The following is a 24,673-nucleotide window of genomic DNA, read 5'->3' as shown; positions in this document are numbered from 1 at the left end:
TATTCTCCTCAAACTGTTCCAGAAAATTGAGAAAGATGGAGAACTCCCTAACACATTCTATGAAGCCAACATCACTCTGATCCCCAAACCTGACAAGGACAACACAAAGAAGGAGAACTACAGGCCGATATCACTGATGAACATAGATGCAAAAATCCTCAACAAAATTTTGGCAAACCGATTACAGCAATACATCAAAAAGATTATACACCATGATCAAGTGGGATTTATACCAGGGACACAGGGATGGTTCAACACCCGCAAGTCAATCAACGTGATACACTACATCAACAAAATGAAAAACAAAAAACCACATGATCATCTCAATAGATGCAGAGAAAGCATTCGACAAGATCCAACACCCATTTATGATAAAAACCCTCAGTAAAATGGGTATAGAAGGAAAGTACCTCAACATAATAAAGGCCATATATGATAGACCCACAGCCAACATCATACTCAATGGACAAAAGCTGAAAGCCATCCCTCTGAGGACAGGAACAAGACAAGGGTGCCCACTTTCACCACTCCTATTCAACATAGTACTGGAGGTGCTGGCCAGAGCAATTCGGCAGGAAAAAAAAATAAAAGGAATCCAAATAGGTAACGAAGAAGTAAAACTCGCGTTGTTTGCAGACGACATGATTTTATACATAGAAAACCCCAAAGAATCCACAGAAAAACTATTAGAAATAATCAACAACTACAGCAAAGTAGCAGGGTATAAAATTAACGTGCATAAATCAGTAGCATTTCTATACACTAACAATAAACTAACAGAAAAAGAACTCAAGAACTCTATCCCATTCACAATCGCAACGAAAAGAATAAAATACCTTGGGATAAACTTAACCAAGGAAGTGAAGGATCTATACAATGAAAACTACAAGACTTTCTTGAAAGAAATTGATGATGACATAAAGAGATGGAAAGACATTCCTTGCACATGGATTGGAAGAATAAACATAGTTAAAATGTCCATACTACCCAAAGCAATATACAGATTCAATGCTATCCCAATCAGAATCCCAAGAACATTCTTCACAGAAATTCAACAAACAATCCTAAAATTCATATGGGGGAACAAAAGACCACGAATTGCTAAAGCAATCTTGAGCAAGAAAAACAAAGCCGGTGGAATCACAATCCCTGATTTCAAAACATACTACAAAGCTACAGTGATCAAAACAGCATGGTACTGGTACAAAAACAGGTGCACAGATCAATGGAACAGAATTGAAAGCCCAGAGATAAAACCACACATCTATGGACAGCTAATCTTCGACAAAGGAGCAGAGGGCCTACAATGGAGAAAAGAAAGTCTCTTCAACAAATGGTGCTGGGAAAACTGGACAGCCACATGCAAAAGATTGAAAATCGACCATTCTTTTTCACCACACACCAAAATAAACTCAAAATGGATCAAAGACCTAAAGATTAGGCCTGAGACAATAAGTCTTTTGGAAGAGAATATAGGCAGTACACTCTTTGACATCAGTTTCAAAAGAATCTTTTCGGACACTGTAACTCCTCAGTTGAGGGAAACAATAGAAAGAATAAACAAATGGGACTTCATCAGACTAAAGAGCTTCTTCAAGGCAAGGGAAAACAGAATTGAAACAAAAAAACAGCTCACTAATTGGGAAAAAATATTTACAAGCCACTTATCCGACAAAGGGTTAATCTCCATAATATACAAAGAACTCACACTGCTTAACAACAAAAAAACAAACAACCCGATCAAAAAATGGGCAGAGGACATGAACAGACATTTCTCAAAAGAAGATATGAATATGGCCAATAGACACATGAAAAGATGTTCATCATCGCTAATCATCAGGGAAATGCAAATCAAAACTACACTAAGATATCACCTTACCCCCGTTAGATTGGCAAAAACATCCAAAACCAAGAACGACAAATGTTGGAGAGGTTGTGGAGAAAGAGGAACCCTCATACACTGTTGGTGGGAATGCAAACTGGTACAGCCACTATGGAAAACAGTATGGAGATTTCTCAAAAAGTTAAAAATAGAAATACCCTATGACCCAGCCATCCCATTACTGGGTATCTATCCTAAGAACCTGATATCAGATATCTCAAGAGTCCGTTGCACCCCTATGTTCATCGCAGCATTATTTACAATAGCCAAGACGTGGAACCAGCCTACATGCCCAGAAACTGATGATTGGATAAAGAAGATGTGGTATATATACACAATGGAATACTACTCAGCCATAAAAAAAGACGAAATTGGCCCATTCACAACAATGTGGATGGACCTCGAGGGCATTATGTTAAGCGAAATAAGTCAGTCAGAGAAAGACGAACTCTATATGACTCCACTCATAGGTGGAAATTAGTATATTGAGAAGGAGATCTGATCGGTGGTTACCAGGGAAAAGGGGGGGTGGGGGGAGGGTACGGAGGGGGAAGTGGTGTACCCACAACATGACTAACAAAAATGTACAACTGAAATTTCACAAGCTTGTAATCCATCATAACATTAATAAAAAAAAAAAAAAATTTTGTCAATAGAATTAGATTCTTAGATGCATCATAGGAGCCTGCTGTTCCAAAGATGTGTATGGTGAATCTCTTACACAATGAAGGCTACTTCTATAAAATGATTAATCATCTCCAAATTTCAGTTGAGATTTTTGTATCCCCCATGTTTTCATAAAATGGAGGTTTCTGGGCCACTAAGGGGATACTGATAGGCCTACAGTGTAAAGAAATGGTTATGAAATGTTGTTACAATATGTACCTTGATGATGAAACAGTTTTTTGTAATTCAACCAAAATGTTTCTAAGTCCTGGGCAATAACCTGTTAACTTGAAGAAATGTTTATTTCTGATATAAATAACATTATGTAAAATAGATTAAGACTTCTCTCCAGATTTGTTCCATGTAATTGAGTTTTGAGTAATATATGTTACATATCATAGTGAGTTTTCTTAACTTACCTTGTAACAAAGAAGATGTGCAAAACACATCTGATTAGTACTATTCCCTCCAGAAACTGGCAAACTAACCAGAACCCTTTAACTAGACCACTTTAACGTGGTCAAAGATAAAACACTACAAACATTTTTTTGTTCATTCGTTACATATTTATTGAGAGCCTACTTGTGTCAGGCATTGTACTGATTGCTTCTTATTTCCTAATTCTGTTACAGAGAGAAAAATCCTTTAATCATAATTATTAATTATAGAATTTGTGGCATCTGTTGATGATGAATCATTGGAAATCTCTACCTTCTCACTCAGACTCTCTAGTGGAAAGTGTACCAGTTAGCCATTTATTGCCTCAGTTACAAATCCCCCTTGCTTTGCCTATTGTTGTGAAGTTTGAGCTGAATGAACCCTGGAAACATTTCTTCTTTAGTGGGTGGTACAATGGTAGGCTTTGTCAATAGAGGGCCCTGGGGAACACTGCAAAGAGTGAGGCTCCCCTCCTGCTTTTGTGAGCTACGTGGGCTTGCTAGGCAGCTGACCACGAAGAGGCAGGCCTAGTGGCAGTCATCTTAGTGGCTCTCATAACAGCTCTAGCCCACACCCTCCAGCAAGTTTCTTCACCATTAGGTGGGCTGCTGCTTTAGCCCAACTCCAGCCCACCTGTATCCTTAGCAGTTCTTCTGTACTATGCCTATGCTTTCTTTTAAATTTCTCCACCATCCAATGAACCACTCTTCTGGATATGCTCCGGCTAGCTCTCACTCTCCAGCAAGTTTCTCTGCTACCTGGTGGGCCAGTCCTATGGACCTTCGCCACCTCACACCCTCTGGCAAGTTCCTTGCTATGGGTTGTATGTTTTTGTGTCATCCACACCCACTCCAAAGAGGTCTGAATATCAGCCTTGTGGAGAGGGCCGTCTTCTGAGTTCTTAATTTCTTCCTTGCTCACTCTCTCTCTGTTCTGGATGTAGTAGATACTTTCTGCATGTGCTTCTCCTGTTCCTCTTAGAGCCCCTCCCCCCAACATTTTTGTTGGCTAGCCACCTTTTAGTCATTAGCAATTCTTTATATTAAGTTTTCCCCATTTAAATTACTGATGTGATTTCTGTCTCCTGATTGGACCCTGACTGAAAGAGAAAGGATAAGAGAAAAGACATCTGCAAAAAGAATTCATTGCTATTGAACTGCCAACTCATGACCCAACACTCTTATTTTCTTCAACATGCTAATAACTGATTTTATTTTAGAATGGATTACATCAGACATTCTATATTCAGGTGCTGATTCTTCCCAACAGCATTACTGCATTGAGTACAAAATAAGTAAATACCCTTTTATGCCTCCATAATATGAAGGCATTTATCCACTCAGCAGAGATTTATTCAGCAATGTCAGCATGCTTGGCACTGGAGTAGGTGCTAAAAAAGGGAATGATACTCAACCCCGCCTTGCAAGTTTGTCAGGGAGACAGGACCTGCATGTGTGAAAAGTTAACCAGCAGTGCAATACAGTTTGGAAGGCAGCATACGATCCCATTAGCATTTGTATTGCTTCATATTTCTTGACTAAGTAATGTTGCAGAACACCAGTATTCTGTACAATCCGTTCACATTTCTAAGCACATGGGTATTCGTTTGTCTTTTCAATTGTTTCCCTTTTTCTCTACATCCACAGTACATGCTGGTAGGAATTTCAAGGGCTACAAATTGGTAGATCCTCTGCAATCAATGAAAATAGTTTATGACACTAGATCTTTGAAATGGTGTCTGAATATGCACACTTTGGGACTTTAGGAGGCATCTCTTTTACCATATAAATTACTGGAAGCCAGCTGTCCAGGATGAAGCAGGAGTGCTTTGTGGGACGTCATTGGTTTGGAGATTGTAGGGCTGCATGTGAAGAGGTTCTAGTTCTGGAATCTTTATGCAGGCAAGATTCACAGAGCCAGATTGAGAGCCTGGTGTCCCTTCATATATGTACACTATATAGAATAATATGTAAATGTTATCTTCGCAGAATTGTTCTGGTGAGTCCCTCGAGTAGAATTGTGTGCCCTGTCGTGCAGTTCTTCGTGGAGAAGTTAAATCACATTGACAGGCACTGCCTTTGCCTTCTGGAGCTCTGAACCGTTGGTGAAGATGATGCTCTGGAATTCGCTAGACCAGCCTTTCCCAACATATACTTTGAGGAGCACTAGACCTGGAAGATGCTCAACCTTGACTGAGTCCTGGGAAATGCTATCTAGTCGAGAATAACCTCCTCCTCTTAGAGACTGACAGTGCAGTTTAGCATAACAAAGGTTCTGGAAGTTGTGAAATACATGGAACTTGCTATTTTCTCACATGGTCTTCCTGAAATATTGTTCACCCTGGGTCTTTTTCCCTTAAATATCTATTTTCCCACCAAAATATTGTTTTTCCTACACAAGTTAGGGAATCTGACTGTTCTTTTTGCATGTCTATCTTTAAAGCCTTTACCCACTTGCGTGTGTGAAACTGTATGGCTTTTTAAAAAGATTTTTGGTGACTCCTACCATCCTTAAGAATTAAAAGGATTGGACAAATGGTTATGGGGCCATACATGAAGAGAAACCATGCATATGGGGTATAGGAATTACGATGATATTGTCAACAGCATTGGCTGTACCAGAAAGACATGGCCTCAGATTTGAGCCCTACACCACCACCACTTTCTGGCTGTGACTTTTGGCAAACCACTTGAATGATTACTTGTTCTTACTTTATAGGGTTGTTGTGGGCAAAGTGAAACAATGAACATAGAACATAGTGAAACAATGAACATAGAACACTTGGTGTAATGTGCGGCACTTTATAACCTCCCAATAGATAACTAACTGTGATGATTTTGAAGAGTAGATTGTGGCCAGCATGTGGGATGGTCCTCTGCAGAACCTATCTGGGCATTCTAGAGGCAGTGACTGAAATCATTGAAACTAGTTTTGGAGGTGAAATGAAAGAGATTGTAATGGTTACCAGGTCAAGCCAAAAACATTACCATGTCCCTAAGATGTGTGGATGTGGTCATGTCTGCAGGGGGGGCGGTCCTTGAGGAATGGGAAAGAAAAACAGCAACTCACCCTCAAGGTTGCTCTTCCAGTTTGGCATCATGTGTGTCTATGCTCCAGCGCTCTGCCATGGCTGTTCTTCCAGCAGCACACTCTGGGGTCATTTCTTCACGTCTTATCCACCTTTCGGTACAGACCACGTCAACAGAAACCCTATTCCAGTATAAAGAATTGCATGCATTACAATTCATGGGATAAGAAAATGATTCCTGTCGGAGAGCTGATTTCACTCTGAGCGTGTTTGGGAAAACAGCTTCTTAGCAAAACACTTCCTTGTTTTCCTCACACAGGTCAGGGTGAGGCCAGGCTCTCAAAGGCCACTGAGAGATTCAACATTTGCATTTTCTGCCCTCATGCAGATTCACAGGGGAGGAGAAGGGGAGTAAAGATTAGTGGTATGAGAATGTGGTGTGTTACCAGCCATCAAGAAGTCAAGCTCTGGTTTTACAACCTATGACAGTATGTCAGAAAGACAGCAACCCCTTGGAAACTGAGGCAGCACTATTCCCACCACTTGCCCTTGGTTGTATTTGCCAAAACATGCTATAATATAGGCATATATGAATTAATTCATTTACCATTTGTATATTTAATGCAAATATACCAAATTCGTTATATATATAAATCAACATCACAAAATATGCATGTCAAATTTGATATGCATACAAATTTATCAAAATTGAGATATACAAATATGTGAACATTTGAATACAATGTTTTTTCAAAATACAAATAACTTTTTTCCTAGTTCTAAAAATAATCACGTTGTCCAAATGTCAAGCAACGTAAGGCTCCATTAAGGAGAAGGGAAAAATGGGATGCCCTTGATCCCATCCTCTGGAGGGAACTGCTGATGTTTGCTCTATCTGCTGTTGGAAGTTTTAAAAGCATTTAAAAATATGTGTCACCTAAATAGGATGGAATTCTGCTATAAAGTAGTTTTGACCCTAGTAATGTGTCATAGTCAGGTCTTGATGTTGATAGATAAAGATTTTTCTTATCCTTTTTATTTTTTTTTTTGCTGGGAAAGATTCACTCTGAGCTAATATCTGTTGCCAATCTTCCTCTTTTTTTTTCCCCTCCCCAAAGCCCCAGAAGATAGTTGTATATTCTACTTCTAAGTCCTTCTGGTTCTGCTATATGAGCCACCACCACAGCATGCCTACTGAGAGATGAGTGGTGTGGTTCTGCACCCAGGAACTGAACCCAGGCCGCTGAAGAGGAGCATGCCAAACTCTAACCACTAGGCCATGAGAGCTAGCTCCCCTATCCTTTGTAACACTTCATTGTGTTACACTGCATCGTGATACCATAATTCAATTAGTTAACTATTAATGGACTTTTTTAGTTGTTTCCAGTTTTTTCCTATAATGAGCAACACTGCAATTTTATATTCACATTTTTGCCCTTATCCACTTATTCAAGGTTTTTTAACATAAATTCTTAGAAGTAGATTTCCTGGGTCAATGAGTATGCCCAGTATCAATTTTGAAAGGCTCTAATAAGCAACTATGCCAGTACCCACTTGACAAGTTTCTCATCAGCATGGGGCATTTTTGGTTTGGAAGTCATCATTTTAACTCTCAAAGTTCTTGTGCTATTGCTAAATCTCATTCTTCTTCCTTTATATCTGTTGTAGCCTGATTGCTTCAAGCACTACAACTGTTTAAGTTACATAAGAAATTCAATAGGAAACAGAAAAAGAAATGTTGACCTCTAAACATACTAAGTTAATTTTAAAAGTATTTTTTCCCTACTTCTCCCCAAAGCCCCCCAGTACATAGTTGTATATTTTTTAGTTGTGGGTCCTTCTAGCTGTGGCATGTGGGATGCTACCCCAGCATGGCTGGATGAGCAGTGCTAGGTCTGCGCCCAGGATCCAAACTGGCGAAACCCTCGGCCGCCGAAGCAGAGTGCGCAAACTTAACCACTCAGCCATAGGCCTGGCCCCATAAAAAGTAATTTTTTTAAAACCAAAATAAACATGGCAATTTATACTCTTGGGCTGGTATTAGTGGACATAACCTTGCTAAAATGAGATTTAGCTGAATGCATCACTTGTACAGGGGCAGTCAAAACTTATAAGGATTTTCAGGCCGTCATCACGTTTGTCTCTTCTTTTATCATCCTGCCTCATGATTATTCTATACCCCAGTGGCCCAACTTCCAACCAGACAGAATTTTAATCTCCTGCAGCTTTCCTGAGAGGTAGTATACAGAGTATCTAAAATTCATGGATGACCCTCATATTGGTTTATCTTCTCAACACTAATGCAAATGACTGAAAATCACAAACGAAAAATGTACTTTCCCTCAGGAGATTAAAAAGAATGTTTATCTTTAGCACAGAGTCCCAACTAAAATTTTATTCTGTAGGTTTAAGTCATATTAACAGAATTTCAAGGGGTTGGGAATATAAGCAGGTGGGTTACTGCTCTGTGAAAGGTGATTGATAATGGAGGAAAGACCGAAACTCATGTTTATGCTTCACTGACAGCTAAGCCAAAAGAAGAGAATTAATGTGTCACTTATCTATGTGCTTGAAGTCAGTATTATTAATTTCTCTTTATTACCTAAGAATTTAAACTTAGATTATGGAGTGTAACTGTATCAGGCACAGTATTGATTGATCCAAGACACATTCTAATAGTGGGAGAGAATGTAAGTAGGAGGGCTATTCAAAAAATAAGCTTACTCTCATGTTTTGAACTGACCAATCAAGGTTTGCATATATTGACAGTAATATACTTTCCATGTATATTGTATTGTATGTGTTGTGTTACTATAATATAATAATATAGTATCTGAGAGCGCTTACTCAATAAATGGATTATCATATCAATTCTCATGATAGTTATAGGACGTTATTGAGATTTTGTCTTAATTTCAAAGTTAGGGGAATTAAGTCTCAAGAGGTTAAATGACTAGCCCAAAGTCAGCCAGGTAGCCAGAACCCAAACCTTAAGGTCTGCCAACTCTTATTAAAGTTCTGTCACTTGACCATGATGCTCGGCTGACTCCCATGGTCATGGGATAGATTGAGAATCTATCATAGTATTGGTCATGCCTTTTGGTACCATTTGAATACGGTTCAAATTCGATATCATTTCTGTGCTGCATGCTTTCTTGAAAGGTTTCCCCCCACTCTCGGGTACTTTATTGGCTGAAAAGCTTTCCATAAACTGCATCAAATTGGTGATGGTTTATATGACAGAAAGAGAAAGAACTTTCCATTAAAACAGCAAATTGTTGGCTAAATAATATTCTCTACAACAATAAAAAGCAAACTACTGCTACATGGAACATTGATGAATCTCACAGATCTGATGATAAGTGAAAGCAGGTGAACCAAGAAAACTGGTATATGATTCCATTAATAGATATATAAGTAATATGGAGGTATGAATTGGGGGGGGGTGTGGTCAGAAAGGAGCCTTCTGGGGTACTAGAAGTGTTTGTCTTCATCCAGACTGAGGTTACATGGGTATATACATCTATGAAAATTCACACAATATTTGTATGCTTTGCTGTTTTATATTCCACTTCAATTTAAAATTAAGATAAAAGGTAAATCACAACACTCATTTCGTCTTGGACGTCAGTGACTATGGGAGGGCCATTTTAACCAAAGGACCTCTGCATGTTAGAGTTGATGCTTAAAGAGACCTCATATTGGCACCCAACTTATATATGGGTCAGTCACCTGACAATCTTGAAAAGCTAATACACAGACAGTAATTTTTAAATAATTTTGAAGATTCAGAGAAATCAGTTTATGTGTTACTGCATCTGTACACTGAAGTGTACGCACTACGTTTATGAGAGAACTCCCCAGAGCTCTAGCTTCTTCTAGGGATGCTTAGCATGGGGTATACACCTGGAGACTTTGGCTCTATTAGAACCTAGTAACCCAGTTATTATTAGAAGGGACCAACCTTAATCGTTTACTGAGGCTCAGGTTATGTTTAAGAAGGAGATAAAGCATGCAATATCTTTTACAAATGTTTCATCTGAAATTATAAGAAAGCTTGAAAACTTAAAGGGGACCTCTCCAGGTTAGCTGACAAACTGCCAGAGGTGGCTCCTTCTCTGTACTGTTCTACCAACAAAACTATTGCGCGACGCCTTATATAACAGTGTTGAACTTTGCAGATTTAACATTCTAAAACAGCTCTCACATTTTCTCGGTGCTCTCGTAGCCTTTCTGAATTACTTTTGCAGTGATATCAAGGTCTGAATAACACAATACCTACAAAAACCTGTTTCTAGATTTTGGGCAGTTTTCATGTGATGCTTACAGATAGACACAGCTCACTTACTACGCTATAAAACTTGGCCAGTTTCTGCATCATCATTGGAAACCTGCCTGCTTGGTAGCTGGACCCTTTGTAACAACCATGAGTCAATCCATCATTCTCCAAAGATTTTTTGACGGCTTATTGTGGAGAGGCACTGGGCTCCCTATTGCAGTGCCTCTTCAGACTAAACAAAACTCAAAGTCTGGTTGACGTAGTACTAATACTCTGTCTACTAATACTCATATCACTATTACATAACTCATGGGCTTTGAGCACATCACAGACAGAAAAATTCCATTGTTTGTTTTTCTTTTTGTTTGTTCATCTAATAGATATATCTGCAGTAAAATATATCCTCGTTCAATCATTGGCATTGATTAGGTGCTTAGTAAAGATTTGTTGAATGTATGAGTTAGTGAGTAAATTAATGAATACGTGAGTGGTTGGATGATTGGATGGAGTTTAGCACTGATAATTTAACCAAAATATTTACTATTCAAAATTTATGTTTTTCATATATGCCTGGCACTGTGCTAAGTATTTTATGTGGATTAAGTCATTTGACTTTCTCAACAACCCTGTGTGGGAAATACTGTTAGTATCTCCATTTCATAGATTGAGGAAACTGAGGCTTAGAGAAGTTAAGTAATTTATTTTCCTAAAGCTGGGATTGGCAGACTTTTTCTATAAAGGGCCAGATAATAAGTATCTTTGGCTTTGCAGGCCATGACGTATCTTTGCAGGCCTCAACTGCTTGACTCTTGTTGTAGTGCAAATGCAGCCACAGACAATAGGTAAACCAAGGGCATGGCTGTGTTCCAATAAAACTTTATCTACCAAAACAGTCAGTTGGTGGGATTTTCCCAATGGCCACAGTGTGCTGACCACTGCCACACCTCAGTGATGAAACTTTGATTTGAACCAACGTAATGTGACTTTGAAGACTATGTGTTTAAGCAATTAGGAACAAATTATGATCTGTAAAAAAAAAGGTAGGAAACTTGCTTTAGCAATCTTTGTTAATACTTACTATTTTATTTACTTATTTATTTTGGTTTTGTCTTTCCCTCTAAAGTCTTCCTTTATCAAATGTACCACTTTTCAGTTGTGAATTGAAAGAAATAAAACCAAAGCCCACCTCAGAATAATAACCCTGGTCTGCACACTGTGGAGCGTAATGCCTGCTGTCACACACATCCTTTCATTTTACCCCCATGGGTCCACCCTGGCAGGTGTACATCATTGTCCACTTGCCCAGAATGATTGTCAGGTCCTACAGCCAATACACAGCCAGGACTTGAATCAAATTCTTTGAACATAAATCCCAGAGTTCTTTCAACTCGCTAGATCCCCTGGATGAAGTTTTCTTTTATCTTTTTCCTCCCTTTTTTCTTTCTGCTTCTTCACCTCATTAATAGCTACCTGTTGTTCTTTCCAGAAAACAAACATTTGTTAGTGTCTGCTCTCTGCTGACACTGAGTGGAGCTGGGAATATAAAATCAAATTAAACGAAGTGTGAACCCTGCCTTCAGGGAGCTCTCAGCCCAGGACGGGAGGCAGCTGTTTAAACAGGTCGTTAAAGTGAAATGTAGTAAGTGCTATGAGAGAAGATGTGCTATAGGTGGTACTTTGGTGTCGCTAGAGGAGGTGAGGACTTCTGACCCACTTAAACTTTGAGGCCCCTCCAGCCTGGCTTTCCTCAGATGCATGGATCACCAGGGCCACATCCTGAGTTCCAAGTACGGACAGGCTGCGATTGGTGCTAGGAGAGAACTAAACAGAGTGATAAGTTAGCAAATATTTGGGATGGGCCAGCTTGAGATCTGAAGAGGGAGAACCTGCCCTACAAAGAGTTGAGCGAGAAGTGTTCTAGGCAGAGGGGACAGCTGGGCAAAGGCTAAAGGCGGTGATATCCTCAGACTTTCTGAAGAGAAGGAGGGAGGCCAGGGGGCCCGGACTATAGTGAACCATGGGAATCATGGCAATACGAATTCACTGGTGGGTTGGGCCAAGATCCTGGAGAACTTTTAAGCAGGCATGTGTTGTGATTAGATTTGCTCTTTTTTGCAGAGGAAGATTCACCCTGAGCTAACATCTGCCAATCTTCCTCTTTTTTTTTTTTTTTTGCATGTGAGCTGTGGTATTGTTTTTTGTATGTGACCCACAGCATGGCCACTGAAACGAGTGGTATAGATCCATGCCCAGGAACCAAACCTGAGCCGCTGAAGCAGAGCACGCCAAACTAAACCACTAGGCCACCGGGGCTGGCCCTGGATTTACTTTTCAAAAGATCATTCTAGCTCAGTGGTTCTCGCTCTCAGAATCACCTACGGAGCTTTTAAATATCCAGGTGCTCAGGGCCACCTCAAGTCAATCAGACAAGGTATCATTATATTGTCATTTGTTTTGTTTTTCTTTTAAAACAAAAGACTGTTAGAGCTTTTTTAGATTCCAGTGGTAGTGGGCTAGGCTAGAGTTAGAATGGAGGGGCTGGAGAGAGGTGGTGTACAGATTCGAGGTACATAGGAGGTAGAATATTCTGGACTTTCTGATACATCATATGTAGGTGTGGCAAAAAAGAGAGGAACCAAAATAATTCTTCTGTTTTGGGTTTGATCTACTGGATTTAAGGATGGTACCATTTTATTGAAATGAAAGACAGGGGTGGGCATAGGAGGGGCTTGTGATTGACTGAATTTAGCTTTGAACCCCAAAACTATTGGTCTGTCTGTAACCAGAAATAGAATTATGTTTCTAACTTGTGTGTATTTATGTGTACCTTGTTGGGTACTGGCAGGACATGCCTGCCTCTTTGGGGACAGAGTGGCTCTAGCTACATTTTTAAAGAATCTTGGATGTGTTAGGCACTGTGCTAAATATTCATTGAATCCTCTTAATAAGCCTATGAGCTTGAGGGGGGTAATCTCCATTTTACAGATGAGGAAATTGAGGCATAGTGAGATTGTAATTAACTTTCCTATGATTACACAGCTGTCAAGTGGACGAGTAGGATTTTGAACCTGGGTCTACCAACATGGTTTCAAAAACTTTGCACTTACCCACTACACTAGTCTTATACACCCAAGTTGCTGTTTAAGATGAGCTCATCACATTCAACTACAGGAGATCTATCTGCATTTTTTTTTTCCTAGAGATTGGCACCTGAGCCAACATCTGTTGCCAATCTTCTTTTTTTTCCCTTCTTCTTCTCCCCAAGCCCTCAGTAAGTGGTTGTATATTCTAGTTGTAGATTCTTCTGATTGTGCTATGGCGGACGCTGCCTCAGCATGGCCTGATGAGTGGTGACATGTTGGCACCCGGGATCTGAACCTGTGAAACCCTGGGCCGCAGAAGTGGAGCACGGGAACTTAACGACTCGGCCATGGGGCTGGCCCCTGTATTGTTTTCTAAGGAGTGATTTATTCTGGTTATTGTCAACAGCAGTTTTTATAAGATAAGCTTCTTCTTGGTTAAATGTTACCTACACCTCCCGCACTGGGGCCATTTTTTCCAGCTGATCTGCTGGGGGAATTGAAAGATCCTGAGTACTGTTGCTTAAATAAATGGACTACGTGCTCTATGAAGAAATCATATTATTTTCTCAAAGGAGAGAAAGTTGGCCCAATGAGGCAATGATTGCTGGGAACAAACTTTCTGGTTTTCCATTTTGTTCTGCTACAAGTGGCATGTTCTATCATCAAGGCCTGCTGGGAAAAATTTTCTCTTTCCTCATTGCAATTTAATTTTATCCTCTGTTGAACTCAGGTGCATTTTAAATACAAAGCCAAACTGTTCAGTTAGCATTATTCTGTATCTTCCTTGAGTTGGAGCTGGCCTTTGTAACTTAGTCACTAGCTTAAAAGCAATTTCCCTAATTTGTGGATATGAACACATTTGTCCACTTAAATAGTCTTTTTGTATCCCCCAAAATGTTACTTACCAAAAGCTCTGAAATCAGATGCTCCAACAGCTTTAACAAGGTCTAGTGAAAACAACTTTCACTGGTTTGCTGGTGGATAAAGTGGGATGTTTACATGAGTTGATGGGTTGATTTCAGAGGACAGTGACTGGGAGTTAAGTCCGCCTGATGGTGTCAGGCACCAAAGCGCTCACGTGAGTGCATGGCTTGGAATAGGGAATGCCCTGTGAGGTATTGCTTACAAGAGTGAATTGATACTTAATCTTCAGAGACTGCACTATAGGAGCAGTCATCCAATGCTCCAAAGGAAGCACAGGAGAGAAATACCCCCTCCAAAAAGAAGCGTTGGAGTGTGTAATTAGTTTGCTCTTAGCTTGGTTGCTCTGAATCAGAAACAACAGCTGCTCACACCAGTGCATTTTGCTGTGCATCTTGCTTAGGGACATCTTGCATAAGAAGGGCTTGGGTTTGGTGCTGCAAGTTATTGGTTTCCTATGTTTGTTTAAACATAAAAGCTACTGAAAACTCTTTGTCGCAGAATTAATTATCAATGTTTATTTGCTCCATTTGGGGATTGCTCCTTATTTTTTCCATGTTTTCCTTATTGGCACTTGGATTTTAAACATATTGCTTCACCTCAAACTCTAGAAGCTCTGATGTAACATAACAGCTCCGGTCTGTGAGAGGCAAGAGTTTATTCAGAAGGATAGGAACTGCGTTTTAATAGCTGATGCACCAGTGTAGGGAAGACGGTGATGTGGGGATTCTTTATGGAAGCCAGGGCTCTCATCTCGTCTGTGGGAGCTACAGCTAGACTGTCAGCTCTGTAAGGAGGAGCACTGTGATTTGTTCAATGTCATAACCCAGGACTCAGTTCTTGGCATGTGGTTATCTATTGCTGTGCAATAAATTACTACAATCTTAAAACATCACACGTTTACCATCTCACAGTTTCTGTGGGTCCTCTGCTTCATAGTTTTTCACAAGGTTGCAGTCACATGTCAGCTGAAGTCTCATCTGAAAGTTCAGCTGGGGAAAGATCCACTTCCATGGCCACTCAGGTTGTTGGCCGAATTCAGTTCCTCAAGGGCTGTTTTCTGAGGACCTCTGTTCCCCTTCAGTTCCTCGCTGCACGGTCTTCTTTAGCATGGCTATTTACTTCGCCAAAGTGTGCAAGCTAAGCAGTCAGTTGTGAGAGTCTGCTAGCAAATGGAAAGTTAGAATCTATTGTAACCTAATCATAGAAGTGATTTTTCTTTGACTTTGCCACATTCTGTGGTTACACATAAGCCATTAGATCAGCCCACCCTCAAAGGGAGGAGATTACATCTGGGTCTTTGAATACCTGGAGTCAAGGATGGCTGGGAGACATCTTAGAGTCAGGCTACCACAGCATGTAGTAGGCACTCAGTGCTTATATGTTAAGTGAATGAGCGTAAGAGCTGGGTTCTTATGATTTGGGCTAAGGACACTGTACCATTTTTCTCTCCTGTCACCTCTTTATACAACTATGAGATGAGCAAGGTCCTTTTAATATTTTATATATGATACCTACATGATATTTACATAGTCTCTGCCGATCCCTTAGAATGCCATCTGATGCTTGGTTACTGAACTTCAGTTATATCCAAAGTGATGACCTTACCTACTCCTAAGGAGGAGTTTTTTCAGGAGAAGGATCAATCTGGAGACCCCTTTGATCCGATGTGCTTTGTCTCTTATATTTTTCTTGCTGCATACATGGTGGGGATTTAACGTACTCCCAACACAGTGCTTTCTGGATTCTGAATCTTTTGTAAATGGAGTGCCCTGAGCAGCTTTTTGCTTCAAGGGAATGAAAAAGCAAGGGTGAGAGTTCACATCTAATGTGTTTTGGTAGAAGTCACTTGCTATATGAGGAAATAGTCACTCTGCTTTCTCCCCCAAGCCTTTGATATTGTTGAGGCTTTTCAGTGCATGGCAGGATTATTAACAAGAGAAAGTCAAAGTTGTCCAGCATTGTCACACTGAATCCAGAGAAACTTGCAGGCGAGTCACTGAACCTGAAATAAGCTTCTCTTGCCCCAGACTTCCCCACATCGCATACTTTTTTTTTATTCGAAGGTCATGGCAATATGTGTGTGAAATGTTTGCACTGTAGCTTAAGACTCTAGGTCATACTTTGCTAGGTTGGAATTTCTTTCTTGCTTCTTTCCGGTTCAAGAGCAACGTTTACTTTGAGAAGACAGACAGAGGTGGGACAGGCAGGCTCTGGGACCCTGTCTTGAACTGCTGTAAAGGCTTCCCCACCACCTTGTTGACTCTGAAACACAATGCATGAAAAAGACAAAGAAGGACAAAAAATCACCATGTGGGCCCCTATGGAAGTTCCATTTGCCAGGTGCCCCAGCCTGCCCACTCCCTCCCTCTCTTCTGCTTTGGCTTTGAACCTGAATGTTGAGTGCATCCAGAGCCAGAGGAAATGGCATTGTACACCCAGCCCCAGACAGTTTGATCCTCATGAAAATGAGAAATTGCCTGTATTGACAGCAGGCCAGCCTGCTGCTGGCAAGATCTGCAGTTGTGCAGATTTGCTCCTGGGCCTCGCTGTCCCCCTGCTGGGTTGGTTTTTCCAGTAATAGACTCCTGCGAGCCAAGTCTGACAATTAAATGGTAAATACACTGGTGGGCTGGAGAGGTTGGGGCCAGAAGAATAGAGAATGGTCAGCTTAAGTAGACCAAGAGTGTTAAATTTATTTTCTCTGTGGCCTTCACTGGTCACGAATCTTAATTCTCTGGAGATGAATAACTTGTGAATTGACTAGTTTCCACTAATATTATGAATTAGCAGTAAGTAAGCCGTGTCAGTGCTCAAGCTCCATTTGAAGGGGGGAGGATGTATCCTATTAGCATTTATAATTGTGTTGCCTTTTCATATTAATCCCTTCCCATGGCTGAGGAATGAAGAGTTTTCTCATCTGCTGATGAAAACCAGTCCCAGGAGTGAGTCCTGTCAAGTGCTGGAAAATAGATGATGATTTGGGGCCATACCCTTCCTCTCTGACAGGAGCTCTTCCTTCTCTTGTGAGATGCCTCTGTGATATTTTGCATATCTATGAGATTAGGCTTAAAGTATGATTCTGGAAATTTATTATTAGAAGTTAATCCAAACCTCCTGGCCAGGAGTCCACACTTGGTTACTTGCCTAAATTGAGCCGATTGGGAGATTAAAATCCTTCATTTCATGAAAAGTCCTACAGCTTTGTAGAGCTCCTTTTTCCTTTGCAATGCCTCGTTCTGGATTGTGTCTCTGTTTTTCTCTCTGACTTTATTCCATAGCAGTTTGGGATGCTAAATGCACCAAGAACTCTGATTCTGCTTTTTGTAATCCATTGCAGCAGCGATGGTCAGGAGAGAATAGAAAATATTGTTGCAATGTCCAAAGGGGAAAAAAAAAAATTTCCACATTAGAAACTGAGTCTATAGGCTGTACGAGAAGAAAAGTCACATTTGTGAGCATTGAAAAGAAAAGTCAGGAAAAGAGTGATGTTTCCAATATAGATCAGTGGTTAGTGGTTTGATGCTATTATTGTCTTCTTGAACATATTGACAAGTGTTTAATTGATTAATAAAGGAATCTCGTCTGTGCTCTATCTCCAGGTAAGGCCTAACTGAAATGTAGTTGTGTGAATATAGCGAAATTGTAAATTGTTTTATGCCAGGAAATTCTTGATAGCTGCTTGAACCAAAATCTGGTGAATAGTAACCAAGGTGTTGAAGTCAGAATAAAAGAAGCTACAGCATTCTTGCTACATGGCTCTTTAGGTGAGAGCCATGGAAGGAGAGCACAATCAGATCTGAAGTTAGATCTCATGAGAAGTGCTTGCCCTTGTCCTGATAAGACGCTTTAGGTTCTCAATACACAGTTACCTGCTAACCATCGGGGTGGATGGATCATCATCTCTGTGATTCAGAAAGGCCGTGTGGAGTATCTAGTCCTGCTGTTTCTTTCCTCCACAGCCATGGTTAATGGTGTAGCCATTCATCCTCAGCAGGCATAAATCCTTTCCTCCCACAAGAGGATTTTGTCTGGATGTGACATTTGTAGGACTAAAGGAGCATCTGGCAATGTCGAATTTAAGGCAAGTAGGTTGTCTTGGCCATCCTACTTAGCAGATGGCCAGGACTTGATAGATTAAAGATTATTAGGACCCAAGTCAAGGGCCAAATGACATGGTGGGCAGGAAAAGCAAATGGCAGCACATATCCGAACGCAGGCATATGCAGTCTGATGAGGCCTCTCTGCCTCCATTTCATTTGCTTCAAGTGGGAATAAATGCAGACCCTTCTGTAGAGCCTGGATTATAGACACATGGCTGGAGGTTATTGATAACTTGGCGACTAATTTATAGTTGGTTGAATCTTGATGTTGACTATTATTTAGAAAGAAAATTTCGTGAAGTTTAGATTTCATCAGCATTTGTATGAACTTGGCCTTTGGCCCAAACCTACATGTCATTGCTTCCTGAATTGTTAATGTCTCTGTGTATTTTGGTTATATCTAAAGACAAGTTAAAAGCTTAATTCAGAGCCCTCTGTCGCGTTTGTATGCCATCCTTTTGAAGATGACTAATGCCAAGAAAGCTGCTCTGAAATGGAAGTGCCAGTAGCTAAGTATTGCAATGAGAGCATGAACTCTGCAGGGAAAAGGGGGTGTCCGTTTCTTCTAGTCCATTTTAAGCTCATTTGTGCAATTGCTGCCTTCTCAGCATTACTGCATAACTCCTTTGATCTTAAAGTGGAAGGAAGCAAATTTCAAGCGCCAGGAAATCTCCTCATGTGGCTTTAAAAGGAGTCGCATATTGTGAAATTGAGTGGATGTCAAATAAAACATAAATTTGGATCTTTTGAAATTTGAACTCAAGTAAGTATTGCTTTTAGAGCCAAGCACGTTGAGAAGCTCAGGGTTAAAATCGCTGTTGTTTGACATTCATTTAAGTTTGAGTATTTGGGTCAAGTTTTTACCCAATCATATCCGTCCATTATTGACTATTGCATTTGTACTCAGCATTATACTCCAAGCTTTACACATTTAATCCTCATAACAACATTATGAGGCTGTGTTCCCGTTTTACAGATGAGGACACTGAACTCTAAGGGCTCATCTCTGATTCAGAATTCCATTTTTTCCCCACCCCTTCGCCTCCTCTACCTGGATGGAGACCAGAACGTAAACACACCTTACTAAAACAGCCTTCTTCACTGTAGGCATATTTCAAAGCTGCCCACATTGATTAGCTTATATCCATGAATTTTTTTTTTTTTTTTTTTTTTTACTGGCAGATTGATTGAAACAGTGAGTGGAAGGAATTATTTCACTTAGGGTTGTGCCTTCCTGGAACAAACCCACTTATTAGCATGCTGTTTGGGTTCACACCCTGAGTTTTGGGACCAAGACATAGATTGGAGAGTAAGCTCAACATTATTAGTAAGTTACTTTGACCAACCAATAATCTCCATTTTTCTCTCCCTTTCTCGTCATACATCTTCGCAGCCCCAGCCATATAAACCAACAATGGAGGCTGTGGAGGTGAATGGGAATTGTGGAAGGCTTTTCATTTATGAAGTTGCTTAGAATCTGGAGTCAGGCCCTTCCTCTGGAAGGAGACCAGGCTGGAGTAATCAGACACAGAAATGCTATAGTCAGAAGTGACCAGAACTTGAACCTGTATGGGCTACAGATGCTATCGGTGGGTGTAAGTCATGGAGGATTAGGAACACTTTCTTTGAGTTTTCACATCATCAAAAAGACTAAATGCATTAAAGGGTCCCCCTGACTACAAAACATCTATAAAACAAAGGCAGTTGGGATAAAAAATCAGAGTATCTGTGCAATGTTGCCATGGTAGAGGAGGGGTAACACGGTTTTGGAGAAGCATCTGAGTCGATCAGATTGACAGTGAATGTTGTGTCTTCTGATGTGGAATCTCATTGAGAAACCTTTAAGACAAACCATAAGCAAAGTGTTTTGGTTAAGAAAATTATTGATGTCATAGCCTGTTCCCCATCTTCTATGCACTCACAGAAACTCAACAGCTAAATTTTACTCTATAACAAATGATCCCAATTAGTTAAAACAACGGTTGTTTTATTCTTTATGATTCTGTAGGTTAGCTGGTCGCTTCTTCTGGTCGAGGCCTGCTCGGCTGGTCTCTGCAGACTGCAGGTGGTTCATCTGAGGCTGGAGGGTTTCAAATAGACTCACTCTTCTGTCTAGTAGTTGGTAGCCTGGTGAGTCTAGAACGACCTCAGCTGGGACTGCTTGTGTCAGTTCCATGTGCTCTCTCATCCTCCAGTAGGCTAGCCCGGGATTCCTCACCTGGTGGTCTCAGGATTTCAGAGCAACAAGAGGCTATAAACCCAAATACACATCCAGGTCCTACTTAAACCTCTCCCTGCATCATGTTTGCTGATATTCCATTGGCCAAAACAAGTCGTGTGGTCAATCCCAGTTTCAAAGAATGGAGAAGCTGATATACACTCTTGATGGGAGGAGTGGCAAAGTTAAATTACAAAGATGCCTGTGACAGGGATGGCAGGAGTTTGTGGCCATTTTGCTGTTTCCCACAGATATTAGAATAACTACAGGTAGTTAAACTGGCATTAGCATCTCTATCAGACTGAATCTGGAGGAAGGGGAAGGGAGACCATGTTTTTGTCTATAACTTCAATTTGATATGGGATATTTCTCTGAGCTCTTATTTTATTCTATCACTTTTGAAATTTGGCCACGTTTCCTGGTGGACTCTCTTATCTTGCATTCTTGAGTGGTCACTCCATTTGTGACCATGTTTTTAAGATTTTGATCAGTATTTGCTATGGTGCAAATATGTTTTTCTCCTTTTGGTGTATTCAGTGGATGTTTTCCTTTTGAGAACGTTCCGTGTTTCAACCGGTGTGTTAAATCCCTGGCTAGAGCTTCCTGTCAGGAAATTTGCAGGTTCACTCATGCCAACTCCCAGAATTCCCCCTTTGTGATCTGATACACTGGGTTCCTATGCACTGATGGTTTTTTCATACCTGTAGTGTTTATGATGTAGTCCCAAATTCCACATTATTTTATTAGTCTATAAACATAACACCATACATAAGGACACCTGTGTTTGAATTTAATCGTAACTCAGCACTCCAGACATTAACGTGTAATCACTGTTAACTCACAGAGCCTCTAACCCAGGTTTCTCAGTCTCAAACTGCACCACTGACACCTTGGGCCAGGTCATTCTTTGCCGTGGGGGGCTGTTCTGAGTATTATGGAATGTTTAGCAGCAGCCCTGCCTCTACTCACCTGAGGCTGGCAGTGCTCTCCCCCCCTCAACTTGTGACAAATGTCTGAGGACATGGCCAATGTCCCCTGGGTGGGGGTAGGGGTGGGAGATAGGAAAATCACTTGCAGTTGAGAACCACTGCTCTAATCTGGAGGTGCTGAGGCAGAAAAAGAGAAAGAAACACATGAAGTGTGGGTTACTATCAAAGCACAAACTAGGAACAGCAACTCAACAGGGAGAATGCTTAAGGGGGAAGGAGTATGGGAAATTTTAAGTTACCTTAAAATTTAACTTAAGATGGCCCGGGATTCCTCTGAAATAACTAGGAAACATCAAGTTAGGTCTTGCTACACATTGAAAGGTTCATCAATATCATTATCATCATCAACTTAATTATATTAGAAGTGGATTAAATGTAAAATACCATCCCTGAAAAAAATTCAGGAGCTATGCTGACCATAGATAATCGATTTGGAAAAACTCTTTCTCTGGGAAAAGTTAAACTTACACAAAAGTAGAGAAAATTGTATCATGATCCATCTGATACTCATCACCCGAGGTCATAAATGATTGATTAATGACCAGTCTTGTTGCATAGACCTCCTGCTCATTTCCCCTACTATCTGCTCCTCGATTATTTTAAAGCAAATTCCAGACATCATTTCATTTCATTTGTAACTATTTCAATATGTGTCTAAAAGAAAGAATCTACAAACCAACGTTATATATGCTGGTGGAATTTTAATCTTCTAGAAAGTCTAAGAATGAGAATTTATGCTGAGTAGTATCAGAAAGTTAAGGGAAAGAATGGGTGAGAATCAAGATAAAAGAGGCTTGACTTTAAGGGGGATTAAAAACTCCAGAGTGGAGCCCGGCCCCGTGGCCAAGTGGTGAAAGTTCCACACACTCCACTTCAGCAGCCTGGGTTCCTGGGTTCGGATCCCTGGCGTGGACCTACTCTGTTCCCCAGCCATGCTGTAGAGGTGTCCCACATACAAAAAAATAGAGGAGGATTGGCACAGATGTTAGCTCAGGGCTAGTCTTCCTCAAACAAAAAAAGAGGAGGATTGGCAGCAGATGTTAGCTCAGGGTGAATCTTCCTCAGCAAAAACCCCAAACAAACAAGCAAAACTCCAAAGGGAAGTGAAAGTGGGAGACACTGTCTCTTTGAGCTCCTCTCCTCTGCTGCTTTGAGTGAGTCTTAGAAATGCCTTTTAGAGTATGTGGTAAGGCACAGGGGACTAGGATCTTAGAAAGGAGGGTAGGCTGGTAGGGAACAGATCCATTTTCTAAAAATAAGAGAAAAAAACACAATCACAAGAAGGTATTGAAATAGTTAGTCAGTGATGGATTGCTTTCTGATGATTTTCAATGACATTTTAGCCATCAGGGTCTATTTTTAATAAAACAAAGCGAGAGGAAAGTCTTGTTGTTGCTTTTTAAGATTTTGCTAGGACTATGGTATTTCTCTCCTGTTCTAATGTATTCTGAGAAGTTTCTTTCTTTTGATTTAGACTTCCTCACTTGATTTTATTATGTCATAAATCTCCTGTGTTTGGTGAGAGCCATGGAATATGTGAGACCTAAGCAGCTTGCTAGATAACATCTCTTTTTCCCCCCTTCCCTTTAGAAGATTAAACTGAGACTGTTGTGTCTGATGCCAGAATAGATTTAACCAATCATGTTTCCTTTACATGTAGGTCAGTCCAAGGGACAATTCTGCACTGGATCCTATTATCCATGGGTTGAAGGGTGTCGTCCATCATGGTAAGTAAGCCATGTATACTTTGTTTTCCTGGGATGTGAAGGGCTAAGGTCTCCACCTAAAGGAATGGGGTTATCTTGTAGAAGACAGAAGGTGACACCCATTCCTCATCCACTGATGTTGAAGGGCATTAGAGCCATTATTTGATGGGTAAAGAGCATGCCCATTTATTCCCTGCAAATGGATCTGGGTTAACAGTAAGCAATTTATTTCTCTTCAGGTACCACTTTGAATGCATATGTTATAAATCAGAAAGCCCTAAGATGTACCATTCATATACGTTGAACCTGTCACTCGTCTCATCTCTCTCCTAAAAATATTCTTCTTTCAAGTATCTTTTCATTTATAAATTTCTTGATTTGCCTCTCAGATTTAGGGAAAAAAAATTAAGTAGCAGTGACAAGTCATTAAACTTTGCCGCCTGGGAGCAAGCATCATCACCTACTGGAAAGAGCTAGGCCGTGTTCTGTGTAGCACACATCTTATCTTCAGGCATAAAACTGGGAGAGAAAGTAAGATAAATGGGTTCTGTCTTTGCCAACTGGTTTTTATTGGAGGAATTTCCCTGCAACTTTATTATCGGCAATGCATCATTACCTATGACATCAGGATCCTCAAATTTCAAAAGTACCCTTGTCACAGGGAGGTGTGGAGTCTAGAGGTAATGTAATGATTTGCAAAGTTTTAATAATCTAATTAGAATTCCAAAGACATTGACAGAAACAGCCTTAGTAGCCCTAATAAATCTCCCCTTCATCACAGCTGTGATGAAACGTCTTCACACCTTTCTGGGAGGATTGTCTTTCGACATTAACCAACTCTGCAGAGCTTAACAAACAGCTTTCCCCTTTTCTCTCAGGGAAACTAAAACCAGCTGTCAGTGTTCAGTTGAAGCAAGTAGGATTTTGGATTAATTGTCCTCCTCTTATAACTGTTCAATCATGAAGCAGGTAACAGTAATAAAGCCAGTGAAATTAGAAAAATAGGGTGACTGAAAATACCCCATAGAGGTTTCCATTGTTGGAAGTTTCCATTGCTTCTTCTCAATTTCAGTTTGTGTCGCTGAGGTAAACTTCTCACACAGAGCTGGGAAGTAGGTTGTATGACAGTTCCCCTAGGGAACAGAACACCTTTACCGAAACTGATCTGTCTGCACATTTTTTGTTTTGCTGTTGGTAGCAATAGAGGTGGTTTGGGGCAGTAGGGAAGTTTGCATTGTACTCTGGGCAGCTTTGAAAGTGCAAAGCAAGCTGGGGTGGTAGGCAACACACTGTATGTTGTGAGCTCCTTTCCCAGAAGATCCCCTGGAACACTCAGTTGATTGAACACCTTGAAATTACA

At 40.5% G+C, this 24,673-nt stretch overlaps 1 protein-coding gene across 4 annotated transcripts in view; it reads left to right on the top strand.

Annotated features, from left to right (window-relative positions):
• The window catches only part of PTPRG (protein tyrosine phosphatase receptor type G), a 680,787-nt gene that overhangs the window by 497,394 nt on the left and 158,720 nt on the right, over positions 1-24,673 (top strand). For all 4 annotated transcript variants that reach the window (XM_014868697.3, XM_070493516.1, XM_014868696.3 and 1 more), the window contains exon 6: positions 23,268-23,334. In XM_014868697.3, coding sequence (XP_014724183.2) covers positions 23,268-23,334 — 67 coding nt within the window. The remainder of the gene's footprint in view (positions 1-23,267; positions 23,335-24,673) is intronic.

Source organism: Equus asinus, chromosome 21, assembly GCF_041296235.1.
Source record: "Equus asinus isolate D_3611 breed Donkey chromosome 21, EquAss-T2T_v2, whole genome shotgun sequence".
In the NCBI taxonomy this organism is placed as follows: domain Eukaryota; kingdom Metazoa; phylum Chordata; class Mammalia; order Perissodactyla; family Equidae; genus Equus; species Equus asinus.
This window is presented reverse-complemented; position numbering and strand designations above follow the sequence as displayed.